The sequence below is a fragment of the Bufo gargarizans genome, chromosome 9 (assembly GCF_014858855.1).
Source record: "Bufo gargarizans isolate SCDJY-AF-19 chromosome 9, ASM1485885v1, whole genome shotgun sequence".
Taxonomy (NCBI): Eukaryota; Metazoa; Chordata; class Amphibia; order Anura; family Bufonidae; genus Bufo; species Bufo gargarizans.
In genome coordinates this window covers 168,400,464-168,413,033 of record NC_058088.1, presented here as the reverse complement: position 1 = coordinate 168,413,033, position 12,570 = coordinate 168,400,464, and the positions used below count along the sequence as shown (strand labels likewise).

The following is a 12,570-nucleotide window of genomic DNA, read 5'->3' as shown; positions in this document are numbered from 1 at the left end:
GGGAAACATCTCAAATCAACTGTCAAAGATATTAAGGGGACTCCAAATAATATCAGTGTGCCATAATAAACGTATAAGGGACGGATCCTATCTATAGAAGCCCGGACGGCCTTCCCACAATCCGCATCTCCACTGACCCGCAGTACCTAACATTTATATCAGGATGAGAGGAGTGGGATATGTATACAGGACAGTATACATACAGGATGGTTGAGCCCCCAAAATAACGGACAGCGCCATTCAATCAGAATTCGGCGCTGGCCATAGCCTTGACACAGACAATCCTCTCGGACCGTCCTGCTTTACGGGTAAAAAGTCCGCTATGCAAAAGCTCAATTTCAGGCTCTGCATTCGGAACGTGATAACTTTTATTGGGCGATCAGAAAATATACGACATTTCATGCCGTCCTCATAAAATGGTTCTCCATGTGCAGAAGAGAAATAAATGTGGAATATTCTCCTGTCCCAACATCGTAATAATTGCACGTTTTATATATCACCGACATATGCATCACTTCCAGGAGAACAGAGACCAGAGAATATATCCACGGCGCAGTGCAACAGACATAAAGGGGGGGGGGGAGGCGGCTGCAGCCCCATGTAACCCCCCGTCTGCTATCACTGCCGCATGTAACATACGTGTTTGCTTCCTACTCTCTGAAGCCGCCCCTCATTATCTTCATTTATTAAATTTGCATTGATAACTGGCTGCCGCTTAACCTTACAAGAGGAAGCCGAGACGTACGCTGGAAACAGAGCTCGCTAATTGAGTTGAAGTTTGTTGGATCTTTAACCCATACGTTGCTGGAGAGTCTGCACTACTGCTCTATCAAAGAATCAGCAATGACTAGGTAGAAATTAGGGAGCCAAATGGGCCCCCCTGTCCATCGCAGAGGAGAGTTTCCTAGCAGCAGTGAGCGCCCCGGGGAAACGTTATCATACCGCGCGTGACCCGGGGGGCTACACGATCGAGGAGAGCGACAACAAGGGGTTTGGGACGCCTAGTGGGCCGAGATGTAGCAGAGCTGAATTTCTAGGTGTTGAATGTGTACATGTAGGTTATACTACTATATAGCAAATAGCGCAGCTCGAGGGGGCTAAAAAAGACCAACTAACCACGGATATATCTACTAGATCTAATTTACAGAGTAGCCGTACATGGTAAATATGTCACCAATTATACGTTACAAAAGAAGGACAAAATTGAGATAGATAGATAGATAGATAGATATAGAGAGAAGATAGGTAGATAGATATTAGACAGATAGTAGATAGATATATATTTGATAGATATTAGATTTATAAATATTGTAGATAGATAGATAAACAGATAGATATTAGATAGATAGATAGATAGATATTAAATTTATAAATATTGTAGATAGATAGATAAATAGATAGTAGATTAATCAGGAAGCACAGCTATGGAAAAAAAATAAGTGGAGTGCCAGAGGCTGAATGGCGACCCCTCTACCCCAAAAATAAGCTAACTCTGCGGCACTTCCGTGAATGTGCGTTTATTTACCTTGTGTGATGCAACATACATGCATCATACCGGGTAAATAAACGCACATTCACGGAAGTGCCGCAGAGTTTGCTTATTTTTAGATAGATAGATACAGAGATATGAGATGGATAGATAGATAGAAAGAAGGATAGATAGAAAGAAGGATAGATAGAAAGAAGGATAGATAGATAAACTATGAATTAGATAAAAGATAAACAGACAGACCTGTAGATTTCATTTGTGCAATGCTGTGTGCATACATAGATAATTCATAGACGGATAGGTATTTTGTAGGTGTATGGATAGAAAGATTATAATTCATGAAAGGATGAATAGATTGATTCATAGATGTATAGATAGACAGAACATTTCATATCCGTGATAATTCACCTTTTCCACCATCTACTCGGGGCAGCTATAATTTGTGAGGCTCTACAAGGACTCGGAGCGGCGGTGCTCACAGGTAGGGGGTGGAGGGGAAGAGATCGGAGTGAGGTGGTTAATCACAACTCCAAAAGTGACATAGGGACAAAAGGTATGTCTGATCACTTTGAATCAGCACTTTCTAAAGGTCATGTCAAGCTGAGAAATTAATATTGTAGATCCCCCCCCCCCCCCCTCTTTGGGAGCGTGTTCTCAGATACATTCCTACGCTTTAACTACAGATAATTTTTCTCTCCCCCCGGATGGGAAAAGAGCCGTCTCCCTGAATAGGCATTGTGCTTTGTTCACTAGTTACACATGTTAATACGTGATATATATATATGTATGTATTTATAAGTATTAACACCTGCACAGTCTATTATACCCTTCTTTTAAGGGGTTCCCGCCGCTGCATCACTTTATATCAAGGCAGAACATTGATTGGTATTATACCGTATTTACTTTGACGCTATTTTTCTATATGGTTTGTTGCCATGCAGACTTTGAAACCCACCGCCTTGGCAACAAACAGGTTAACAATCCCCCGACTGGCTACTCACATCTTGTTTTCTGGGTCAAAAATGTTCAGTGAGCGTTTCTACCGACTCTCTTTAGGCATATAAAAATCCTCCAAGTAGCCCGAGACGGTCCTTCGAGCTTCCCCCTGCGGACACCTCGCTCGGTGGAGAAGTTCATTACGTTTTATGATCTTCCCAAGTCTGTCCTGCTTAGAAGACTCGCAAAAGGCCACAAATCTGGCAAACCATGGTGTATGGCATTAGACATTACTACTAAATGAATGGCTCCACGCTTCCTAGATTACGGGTGGCTGGCAGCTGTCAATGCCCCTTCCTACTGTACGTCTATCCTCTAAAGTCCGAAGTGAAAAGGTAGTTATACGGGGCAGATGGGCTCAGCGACAAATATATATATATATATATATATATATATATAGTGTATTTGTGCGGTTTTGTGCTCCAAGATCTATGGCGCCGTTCCTGCCTGGATGACAAACTAACAAATATTTCTAATTTTCTCGGTTCAAAAATACTAATAAAGCAATCTCACGTTTTGCCAGCGTGTACCCACTTGGGGATAAAAACTTACATTTAGACTCGGGCTCCTTGACAAAAGGAGAAGAGAAAAAAACAAAAAACCCATCCATACGCAATCATATGTTCACGTGTATTGATTTTTATGCCCGTGGCTAGCTGAAAAATCCAGAGCCTGTTTATTTCATTCCAAAAAAAGGTCATTTCTCATCTACATGCAACCAACACAGCTCAAGGAGCCTTAATCCTTCTCGCTTTTTTTTTTTTTTTTTTAGATTTTTTTTTTAATTTTTATCAATGCAGGAAAAACAGAAAAAAGTGATTCGCCGCAGTTTAACATCTCCAATACAAAATTTGATTCCCGAAAACACTGTTATTCTCTCCAAACCCAATATTTTAGAAAAAAAAAAAAAAAAAGCAATAATTACAGCGTAAAAAATAAATAAATAAATAAACAAATGCAAAAGCAAAAGCAAAAGCCTGCCGCTTCTTTGTGGAGCGCAAACATTAATAAAAACCTGGCAACTACTCTGTAATTTTAACACCAATGGGAAGAAAAAAATATATAAAAATAACAAGAATTCCACTCACAAGCATGCAAAAAAAAAAAAAAAAAAAAGGGAAGAAGATAAATGCGCCGGCCGGGCTGGAACCTGCTTGTTATCTGGCTTTTTATTCAATAAAAACCTGCCGGCTGATGTGATAATTAAAATGAACAAACATAATAAAACAGTCCTGAAGTGTAGGTGGGGATAGAGGGAAGCGTCTCCCCTCCTGCGATATTTTGATAGATTCCCTGTATGAAGGGAGAAGCTTTGAAACAATGAAGCGGTCAGAAAACAAAAGACGCTTCTTGACCCTTTTCATTTTGGCCGGTTAATAAGGTAAAGTTGCCCGGGCTGGTATTCGCACACGCACCAGCCGCCCTCCCTCCGTGACATTAAGCAGATTGCCGCCACCGAGGACAGAAACAAACACTTGAAATTCAGCATTGTTCCCGACTCCAGCTGCTGCCGCTGCTCCAGACGGCGGCATAGCGATGTGTGAAATCCATACCTACAGTTTTACATCGTACTAATAAAAAAATAAAAAAAAGGGAGGGCGATGTAAAAACGAATCTTCTCATTTAAAACAATTCCGCTCCTTATTGATGTCGCGGCCAATGCTCCGCGTTCTTTGTCTGCCTAAGACAACTAAAGAGGTCTTGGGCTCATTCATAATGTAATAGGCACGTCTTTTCCAATTTCCATTTTTCCTTTTGTCAATTTTACTGTCACTTTTAGAAGCCGGGGGTGCCGGTGGACATTTGTACCGATCAGCCCTCTCGGGCGGTTTCGCCCCCCTATCTAATCTACGAAGAGCTGAGGTTTGACACCTTGCTTGCAGCGCTAGTCAGTCTGATTAGGGTCGCTTTGCGGACTGAATAAAGTCTACAATTATTTCAATTATTAAAATTTTCGAATGTTAAGTGGGAACATACGCCGTGAAGCCCGAGAAAAATAATGACAGTCGTACAATTAAAAGCTAAATACAATGCAAGTGTCACGTTATACTGATATATATATATATATATATATATATATATAATTAACCTCTGAATTGCTCTAGGACTGAGCACTGTCTAATAAGCACTGCAAGTGCTCATAAGATCAGGTCATTGTGTATTATTCCAGCAGAAAGCAGCAATTACACAGAAAGATTTTGGGAGGGGGTGGGGTGGGGGGGTAAAAAAAAAAAAAAAAAGGAGAGAACCCTCTCCGCACACAGAAATTGACGGTGATTGATTAGGTGTGCCAGCAATTAATATATATATTGTAGTCATTTGATTTGCTACAATGTATCAATGACAAGCTCAACACTGAAACTGACACCTTTAATAGGTTCTGGTGATCTGACACCCTTGAAATCCCCGGATTATTTAACGATCACTTTTTTTTTTTTAAAGGAAATATACAAGAACGTTCCACAAAATAAAAATGTAAATATATATATATTTTTTTCTTTTCTTTTTCCCCCACTTGAAATGGCAGCCATGTATTAAGAACATGCAACTATGTAAACACTCAGTGACCTCCTTTTGGGCATAATGTATACGCATTACGTATATGAAATATTCAATATGACAGTAGCAGTGGCGCACCTATCACTACGCCGTGGAAATCCTGTCTAGAAGTCCCTTCCCTTTAAATTGATTGAATTGTGATTTCATTTCTCCAAAACGGATTGCTTTACCGCCAGGACCGCGGGTAACATCTCTGATGTGATCTGGTGTCGGCCGCACAGATTCCATATTGATCATCTGATCCATAGATCAGCCCCCTGCGCCCTACAGACACAGGCCTCTGGGGCAATTTGTTATTGGTATAAGACACGGGGACAACTTTTTTTTTGGGGCCTATTTGCCTCCCCTCCAGCGTAGAAAGGGTTAACCTTTCGTCGTCACTTGGGCCACGGCCTGACAGAAGAAAAGTGTTGCCTGTGGCAGGTGACCTGTTCCCACCCGATATACACAGCGGCCTGTACACAAATGATCAATAATATCTTTTTTTTTTTTTCTACCGGTTTTTGACCGCAAGACGTTACTGGAAACAAAGATGGCGGCGTGCAGCTTAAATGCAGCGGCGTAAAACTGAGCGCAACCAGCGTTCATAAAAGACTGAAAGGCACCAACTCTTACCTGTTTTCTCTTTGATTTCACACAGAACACTGAAGAGGGCCGGCTTCATCCTATGGCAGTTCAGTGCATGCTTCCTGCAAGAAACGGGCAGAACAACAGATTAACACCAGGGGATCGGAGATCGAGAGAGAGACAGAAGGAATGATAGATAGAAGGAATGATAGATAGATAGATAGATAGACAGAAGGAATGATAGATAGATAGATAGATAGATAGATAGATAGATAGATAGATAGATAGATAGAAGGAATGATAGATAGAAGGAATGATAGATAGAAGGAATGATAGAAAGATAGATAGATAGAAGGAATGATAGATAGATAGATAGATAGATAGATAGATAGATAGATAGATAGATAATAGATAGATAGATAGATAGATAGATAATAGATAGATAGATAGATAGATAGATAATAGATAGATAGATAGATAGATAGATAGATAGGGGATAGTTAGATAGATAGATAGATAATAGATAGATAGATAGATAGATAGATAGATAGATAGATAGATAGATAGAATGATAGATAATTCAATCAATTCATAGATAGATGATATATAGAAGGATAGATAAGGTATAGATGTAAGGATAGACAATTCATAGATAATTCTTAGGAGTATGGATAGATACAGAATGTGAAGATAGATTATTCATAGATTGATGATGTATAAATGGACAGATAATTTAATGTAAAAATGCCTGGATACATAGATTATTCATGTATGGATAGATACACAAAAATAGAAACAAGATAAATAATGCATGAACAGTATGTTTCATGTATACTCTGAACACATCATGTATATGTATAACCCGAACACATCATGTATATGTATACCCCGCACACATCATGTATATGTATACCCCGCACACATCATGTATATGTATACCCCGCACACATCATGTATGTGTATACCCTGCACACATCATGTATATGTATACCCCGCACACATCATGTATATGTATACCCCGCACACATCATGTATATGTATACCCCGCACACATCATGTATGTGTATACCCTGCACACATCATGTATGTGTATACCCCGCACACATCATGTATATGTATACCCCGCACACATCATGTACGTATACCCCGTACACATCATGTATATGTATACCCCGCACACATCATGTATATATATGTATACCCCGTACACATCATGTATATGTATACCCCGCACACATCATGTATATATATGTACACCCCGTACACATCATGTATATGTATACCCCGCACACATCATGTATATGTATACCCCGCACACATCATGTATGTGTATACCCTGCACACATCATGTATGTGTATACCCCGCACACATCATGTACGTATACCCCGCACACATCATGTATATATATGTATACCCCGTACACATCATGTATATGTATACCCCGCACACATCATGTATATATATGTACACCCCGCACACATCATGTATATGTATACCCCGCACACATCATGTATATGTATACCCCGCACACATCATGTATATGTATACCCCGCACACATTATGTATGTATATTTATACCCTGCACACATCATGTATGTATACCCCGCACACATCATGTATATATACCCCGCACACATCATGTATATATATGTATACCCCACACACATCATGTATGTATACCCCATACACATTATGTATGTATATGTATACCCAGCATACATCATGTATGTATATTTATACCCCGCACACATCAAGTATATTTATACCCCGCACACATCATGTATGTATATTTCTATCCTGTACACATCATGTATGTATACCCCGCACACATCATGTATATGTATACCCTGCACACATCATGTATGTATATCTATACCCTGCACACATCATGTATATATATGTATACCCTGCACACATCATGTATGTATATTTATACCCTGCACACATCATGTATGTATACCCCGCACACATCATGTATATATATGTATACCCCGCACACATCATGTATGTGTATACCCTGCACACATCATGTATATGTATACCCCACACACATCATGTATGCATATGTATACCCCGCACACATCATGTATGTATATTTCTATCCTGCACACATCATGTATGTATATGTATACCCCGCACACATCATGTATATGTATACCCTGCACACATCATGTATGTATATGTATACCCTGCACACATCATGTATGTATATCTATACCCTGCACACATCATGTATGTATATGTATACCCTGCACACATCATGTATATGTATACCCTGCACACATCATGTATGTATATGTATACCCCGCACACATCATGTATGTATATCCTGCAGACATCATATATATTTATACCCTGCACACATCATGTATGTATATCCTGCACACATCATGTATGTATATCTATACCCTGCACACATCATGTATGTATATGTATACCCCGCACACATCATGTATATCCTGCACACATCATGTATATGTATACCCTGCACACATCATGTATGTATATTTATACCCTGCACACGTCATGTATGTATATTTATACCCTGCACACATCATGTATGTATATCCTGCACACATCATGTATGTATATCTATACCCTGCACACATCATGTATGTATATGTATACCCCGCACACATCATGTATATCCTGCACACATCATGTATATGTATACCCTGCACACATCATGTATGTATATTTATACCCTGCACACGTCATGTATGTATATTTATACCCTGCACACATCATGTATGTATAGATTTATGTGTGTGTTCACACAGGTAACATTCTGCACATTATTTAGATGGAATCTAATGTATCGATATAATATAAATATTTATACACTTCACCCTTCTAATAACAAACTAGAACAAAGAGAGCGGACTCCCTCCTTGCGGCCACCTACCCCCACGGCAGGGTCAGGGGGACTTGGAGAAGTTGGCCCTAACTTTGCAGTAAACGCCGAGGACCAGGACTAGTGGTAAGTGTAAGAGTAGAGCTTCACAACGTGTAATGTTTGCTCACACGTCAGATTAGCCGGTTATTATAGCGAATATAAATCACCGCCTGTCGGCAATAAACGACTTCAGTCCATATCAAAACTGATTTATTAAAAGGGGACAACTTTTTACACGGCAGTACATTTCCCTAAGATTGATTTGGATTTAGTCTGCGGCGGCGTCTCCTGCCAATGCTCAAGGAAACATGCAAAATCCATAGGATGGGGCATAAAACGGGCACAGAGCGAAGCACATCCCAGCGCCATCAGGACGCGGCAGATGCTTGGGTCTGGAGAAGTTCTTACATGACAGAGGATTGCTCCTTGGAAGGAAGCGGAGAGGTCCTGAAAGCCTGACCTATAAATAATGCTCTATACGGGGGCCTCCTGATAACCGGGGACTTATATGAGCTAATAAACGAGTGCAGATTGACTCGTGTAGCCCCTACCGTGCCGAGTGGATCCATAACGATCAGTTCCCCCCTATATAGGGCGCAGATCCTAAGGACGTAGCCGCACAGAGAGCGCAGCAGCTGCGCCCGAAGCCCATGAAGGCATCACCCAGTCCCCCCGCTGGGGAACCTCCTGGGTTCGTCGTTGTGACCCAAACATGTGTCGGACGACTTGACAAACTGCCTGCGTTGAGAAGTTGCTCACTCCAGGATGTACAGGAGTGATGAGCTGCTCTCATGTGTGGGGAGGGTAAGCGTGATGCTGCGTGTCTCTATGTGTGTGCGCAGGGGTTTTTTTTTTTTCAGTTTTTTTTTCTTTTATTGCAATGGAAACCAACTTTGCTTGTGCCTCGTCCAGGCTCTGATCAGTGATGGTCATGATCTGGTGCAGGATGTCGCCAATGTCCTGCTTCCTGCCGTCCCCATCGGTCCCGTCGTGTCCGTGGGGAGGAGGTAAAGTCATCCCCCCCTGTACCGAGTGACCGGCCATGTTCACCCCGGCCAAAGTCTGCAGCATCCTGGTCTGCTCGTCCATACTCCTCTCCGCAGCCGAAATCAATGGAAATCTAGACTGCGAGGAGACGACCTCACAGTCGGGGGCACAACCGCTTGGGGGGTCAGTGCCCCGCACATCAACAGTGACAACGAAGAGTAAATTCCCGTGCACTGACTGGCAAAGAAGGTGTCTAAATACAGTTCTTCACTCCATCCGGGAAAAAAAAAAACTGATAGAAAGTAACGCCTCGTCTAGACAAAATTCTGCTTCTGGGGGTCTATTTCCAGTGCCGATTTATTCCACCGCGCGCTGCAAATGCGACAAAATTCTGGGGGTCTCATGAAAGGTCAAAGGTCCCTGCTTCTTTATCTTTGCCAAGGCCGCTTCCGATTCATCCCATCAGGACACGAGTAAGCAAAAGCCATTCAAGTCACAAGTGGAAATCAGTTTTTTAGCAATTTTTTTTTTTTTTTCCTCCCCCCCCTCTTCTGTCAATGCAAGACCCACTCCGAGATCTTGAAGGAAAGGATGCTCTGCAGGAGAAGACGCACTTTCTTCTAGGACAGTCCTTGCATAAGAAATCACGTTGATGATTTTTCAAAGCTTTATTCCAAGAAAGAAAATCCTAAAAAAAAAAATATATATATATTTTTTTTTTTTTGTAAAAATGTCAAAAAAATAAATAAATAAAGTCAATTATTCTCAGCTCATTTCCCCGCAGATGGTGATAGATGTCACGGAGTCAGAAGAAGGCATCGGGGCTCCTCACATCGCCTCGGTCCTTTCTTTTCAGTCCCGATCTGTCCGCGTCCAGGACATAAATCAGTGCCCGATGATGATGATGGAGGAGTAGTAGTAGTAGTTAGAGGAGTAGTAGTAGTAGCCGCAGCTCCTCGCTGATCACCGCCAATAAAATAAATGAGGGATTATTTAAATAAAAAAAAGAGGAGAAATAAGATGCATCAAAAGAAAGTCTCTGGGAAGAAGAAGAAGAAGAAGAAGAAGTTGGGGGCGGGTGGGGGAGCAGCGCCCAGTATTAATGACAGGAGCCGGGCAGGGAGAGGTGATAGAAATGGTTAAGGTGCCCAGTCAGATGGGGACGATGATGATGATGATGCCTCAGAGCAGCAATCAAAAAAGTTTTTTCCTCCTCGGCGGCGGCTGAGGGGTGATGAGGGAGAGATGGATGGGGGGCCGGTAGTCGGGGCTCTCCCGGGCGGGATTTATGGCTCCGGCTGCTTGCCCCGCTTTGCGCTGCTGCTGCCGGCCCCGGTGACGGATTGACAGGATGCCAACGCCACTCACTCACTGCGGACGTGTCAGACTTTGAAGGAGGGGAGGAAATAAAAAGGGAGACAAAATATAAATAATGGAGGCAGGCTCCTCCCTCCCCGTGTCTTCGGCCCCGGGAGGAGGAGGAGGAGAAGAGGGGGGGGGGCGCAGCTTCCCTCAAAACCCCCTTCTCCCGTCCCCGCCCGCCAGCGAAGGAGGCGCCTTACTACTACCACCTCAGAGAAATGGCGCGCTCCGGCGGTTGCTAGGGCGAGAGTTGTTGTCGCGCCACCGTTGCTAAGGGAGATGTGGCACGCCACCAATCGATGGCCCTGCTCTGTCAGTCAAGATTGGCGTTGCCCCGGTGTAAAAAGGGAGGGGGGAAGGTTGGTTGAGAGCACGTGTGTTTTTTTTTTTTTTTCTTTCCCGCCCGCCTCTTTTACTTACCATTGGCTGGTTCGAAATGCGACGTCACGGCGCGAGGCGGAGACTTCGGTGGTCCTCGTCGGATTGCCATGGCAGCAAGAGAGCAGAGGGATGAGGGATGCTGTGAGCTATCCCTTCCTCATAGCAGAGCTGCTCGCTTCATAGCAAGACACGGCCAGAGCTGAGCAATGCGGGCAGTACAATAGGAGGAAGACACTGTAATAAAGAGCTAACTAATGAACCAAAAAATGGCCCAAGCTAGATTTTTCCATAAAAAAAAAACGTCCCTGGTCACTAAGAGGTTAAAGTGGCACCAGGGTGCTGTATACAAGATTCAAGGGTGCCGACAAAGCGCAACCCACAAGTGCTATGGCGGCTGCTTAAGTAGCAATTCCCAGTCTAAAAGGAAGCACCTTTGCAAATAGTCATCATTAACATTTTCCTGTAGTTTTCTTTGGTGCAGATTTATGTCTCCATGGTAACAGACTACTAGCAAACCTATGTAGTCAGGTCCTGCAGACATATTCCCTTCTATAGGTCCCCACCCCGTGTTCTGCAGCGCCCCTCTGAGGTTTCTGTAGGAAGGATTTCCTGACGGAAACCTCGGATTTGTTCCTTTCACAGATCCCCTTGTCACCAATGCAGTCTCCTCACAACATACCAAGCACAGCGCCATACAGTGTGTAGTGGCTGTGCTCGGTATTGCAGTCTCCTGCCTTTGCCTTGCTCCAATTCGCAAAGCGAAGGCAGAGACTCTGTGTTGGCTTCAGAGCAGCAACTGTGCAGGCGCTACACTTTCGGTGCTGCTAAGCCGAGCCTCTACCCTTGTGCTGGGTTCAGACCTGAGCGTTCTGAAAGGAGCGCTCTGTATGCGCGATTGTACCGGCGTTTGCAATCGCGCATACAGGGACAAGCGAACGCCCATTGTCGCGCGTTCCCGAAAGTCTATGTACGGGAACGCGCGACAAGACGCCCCAAAGAAGCTCATGTACTTCTTGGGGCATCGGGCGTTTTACAGCGCGATCGTACGCGCTGTAAAACGCCCAGGTGAGAACCATTCCCATAGGGAAGCATTGGTTTCTCCTTGTTGAGCGTTTTACAGCGCGTAGGAACGCGCTGTGAAACGCTCAGGTGTGAACCCAGCCTTACTCTGCTGCTGCAGCGGCGTTAGCACCCTTTATGCTGAAAAGGGAATTCCTGCAGAGGTATTCACCCCCTCCCCCCTTCCCCAAAATCAAAGGGGGCTTTTTGGGGTAGTACCACAGGATATGCCTTAAAGCATTCAGGCGAAGAATACCCTAAGTGGAGGGGTGA

General features: G+C 43.2%; 1 protein-coding gene across 2 annotated transcripts in view; it reads right to left on the bottom strand.

Moving 5' to 3' along the window:
- Positions 1–11,050, bottom strand: part of PBX3 (PBX homeobox 3) — a 213,464-nt gene extending 202,414 nt beyond the window's left edge. Inside the window, exons 1-2 of one of the 2 annotated variants that reach the window (XM_044305767.1) lie at positions 9,401–11,050; positions 5,660–5,733 (exon numbers count right to left, since the gene is read on the bottom strand). In XM_044305767.1, coding sequence (XP_044161702.1) covers positions 5,660–5,733; positions 9,401–9,597 — 271 coding nt within the window. In that variant the 5' untranslated portion in view covers positions 9,598–11,050. The remainder of the gene's footprint in view (positions 1–5,659; positions 5,734–9,400) is intronic. The other variant, XM_044305768.1, reaches the window with a different exon arrangement.
- Between the last annotated feature and the right edge of the window lie 1,520 nt (positions 11,051–12,570).